Source organism: Trachemys scripta, unplaced genomic scaffold (genome assembly GCF_013100865.1).
Source record: "Trachemys scripta elegans isolate TJP31775 unplaced genomic scaffold, CAS_Tse_1.0 scaffold_94, whole genome shotgun sequence".
In the NCBI taxonomy this organism is placed as follows: Eukaryota; Metazoa; Chordata; order Testudines; family Emydidae; genus Trachemys; species Trachemys scripta.
Window position 1 is genome coordinate 14,616 of NW_023260580.1, and position 2,304 is coordinate 16,919.

The window sequence follows — 2,304 nt, forward strand, 5'->3', positions numbered from 1 at the left end:
ACAAAGACCCTGTGAGCTCTCCCAAGTTTAGGATTGTTCCCTGCAGATGTGGAATCATTATGGTGGATGTCACTCATGGATTCCCTCCTATTCTGACTGACAACTGGCAGCAGATCCCTTTCCGATCTCGCTTTTCCCTGAGTGTTCTGGTGAGATGCGAACCAAAACTGATCTCTTCCTTTCTCCTCTGGAGAAGGGTTGGGGAAAATCAGCTCCTGATAGGTTTGATGTCTCCCACACATATTTTGGTTTGTTCATACCTTTTTCCATTCCTCTCTCTGAGATTTCCTTTCTTTCTGGTACAGGGAGTGACCTATGTCTGGATTCTCTTTGTCTCCCATTGAGGTGATGGGATGGTGAGTGAGAATGAGGAGAAACCCCAGCAGGAAGATGTTGAGCAAGTAAAACCACATGGAATGTTATCAGGAAGATCCAAAGGGAATGTTTCCGGGAATTGTGCACTCTGAGGAAAAGCAAAAGCCTGTGAGACTCCGGACAGGCCAGAGGAAAACTTCAGTAGCCACTCAGACCTTACAACACACGACAGAATCAACTTGGAAGAGACACGCTACACATGCCATGAGTGCGGGAAAAGCTTCAATTTGAACGCTGCCCTTATCACACATCACACAATCTACACGGGTGAGAAACTTTATGAATGCTCTGAGTGTAGGAAACACTTCAATCAGAGCTCTACCTTGAGTACACATAGGAGAATCCACACAGGAGAGATGCCCTACAGGTGCTCTGAGTGCGGGAAAAGCTTCAGTCGGAGCTCACACCTTATCAGACATCAGAGAATCCACTCAGGAGAGAAGCCCTACACATGCTCTGAGTGCGGGAAGAGCTTCAATCAGAGCTCTGCCCTTATCACACATCAGAGAATCCACACAGGGGACACGCCCTACACATGCTCTGAGTGCGGGAAAAGCTTCAGTCGGAGCTCTGCCCTTATCACACATCAGAGTATCCACACAGGGGAGACGCCCTACATATGCTCTCACTGCGGGAAAAGCTTCAGTCGGAGCTCTTCCCTTATCACACATCAGAGAATCCACACAGGTGAGAGGCCCTACACATGCTACGACTGTGGGAAAAGCTTCAATCGGAGCTCAAACCTTACCATACATCAGAGAATCCACACAGGAGAGAAACCCTACACATGCACTGACTGCGGGAAAAGTTTCAGTCAGAGCTGTGCCCTGAGCGCACATAGGAGAATCCACACTGGTGAAAAACCATATAGATGTTCTGAGTGCGGGAAAAGATTCAATCACAGCTCTGCCCTGATCACGCATAGGAGAATCCACACAGGAGAGAGGCCCTACCCATGCTCTGAGTGTGGAAAAATCTTCAGTCAGAGCTCACACCTTATCACACATCAGAGAATCCACACAGGGGACACACCCTACACATGCTCTGAGTGCGGGAAAAGTTTCAGTCAGAGCTCTGCCTTTATCACACATCAGAGAATCCACACAGGGGACACGCCCTACACATGCTCTGAGTGTGAGAAAAGCTTCAGTCGGAGCTCTGCCCTTATCACACATCAGAGAATCCACACAGGGGACACGCCCTACACATGCTCCGAGTGTGGGAAAAGCTTCAATCAGAGCTCAAACCTTATTAAACATCAGAGAATCCACATGGGCGAGAACTGTAATAAATCCCTTGACTAGACCTGGCCAAAGGGTATGTCTAAACTACGGGATTAATCTGAATTTACGGAATTCGAATTTTGGAAACAGATTGTATAAAGTCGAATGTATGCAGCCAGACTAAGCACATTAATTCGTCGGTGTGCATCCACGTACCAGGGATAGCGTCGATTTCTGGAGCGTTGCACTGTGGGTAGTTATCCCATAGCTATCCCATAGTTCCCACAGTCTCCCCCACCCATTGGAATTCTGGGTTGAGATCCCAGTGCCTGATGGGGCAAAAAACATTGTCGCAGGTTGTTCTGGGTATAGCCTCACCCCTCCCTCCATGAAAGCAATAGCAGACAACCGTTATGCACCTTTTTTCCTGGGTGAACACAGCAGACGCCATACCACGGCAAGCATGGAGCCCGCTCAGCTCAAGACAGCAGTTATGAACATTGTAAACACCTCACACATTATCGTGCAGTTTATGCTGAACCAGGAAGAGAAATACGAGGCATGGAGGAGGCAGCAACAGCAGCGCGGCGATGAGAGTGATGAGGACATGGACATGGACACACACTTCTCTCAAACCGCGGGTCCCGGCGCTTTGGAGATCATGTTGTTGATGGGGCAGGTTCTATCCGTAGAATGCCGATTCTGG

General features: G+C 48.7%; 1 protein-coding gene across 1 annotated transcript; it reads left to right on the forward strand.

Annotated features, from left to right (window-relative positions):
* Positions 1-470: 470 nt before the first annotated feature.
* LOC117870664 (zinc finger protein 271-like) lies at positions 471-1,813 on the forward strand (the record flags this gene model as incomplete). Its single annotated transcript, XM_034757899.1, has 1 exon — positions 471-1,813. A coding segment is annotated over one exon (1,209 nt), but the record flags the coding sequence as incomplete, so codon positions are not given.
* Between the last annotated feature and the right edge of the window lie 491 nt (positions 1,814-2,304).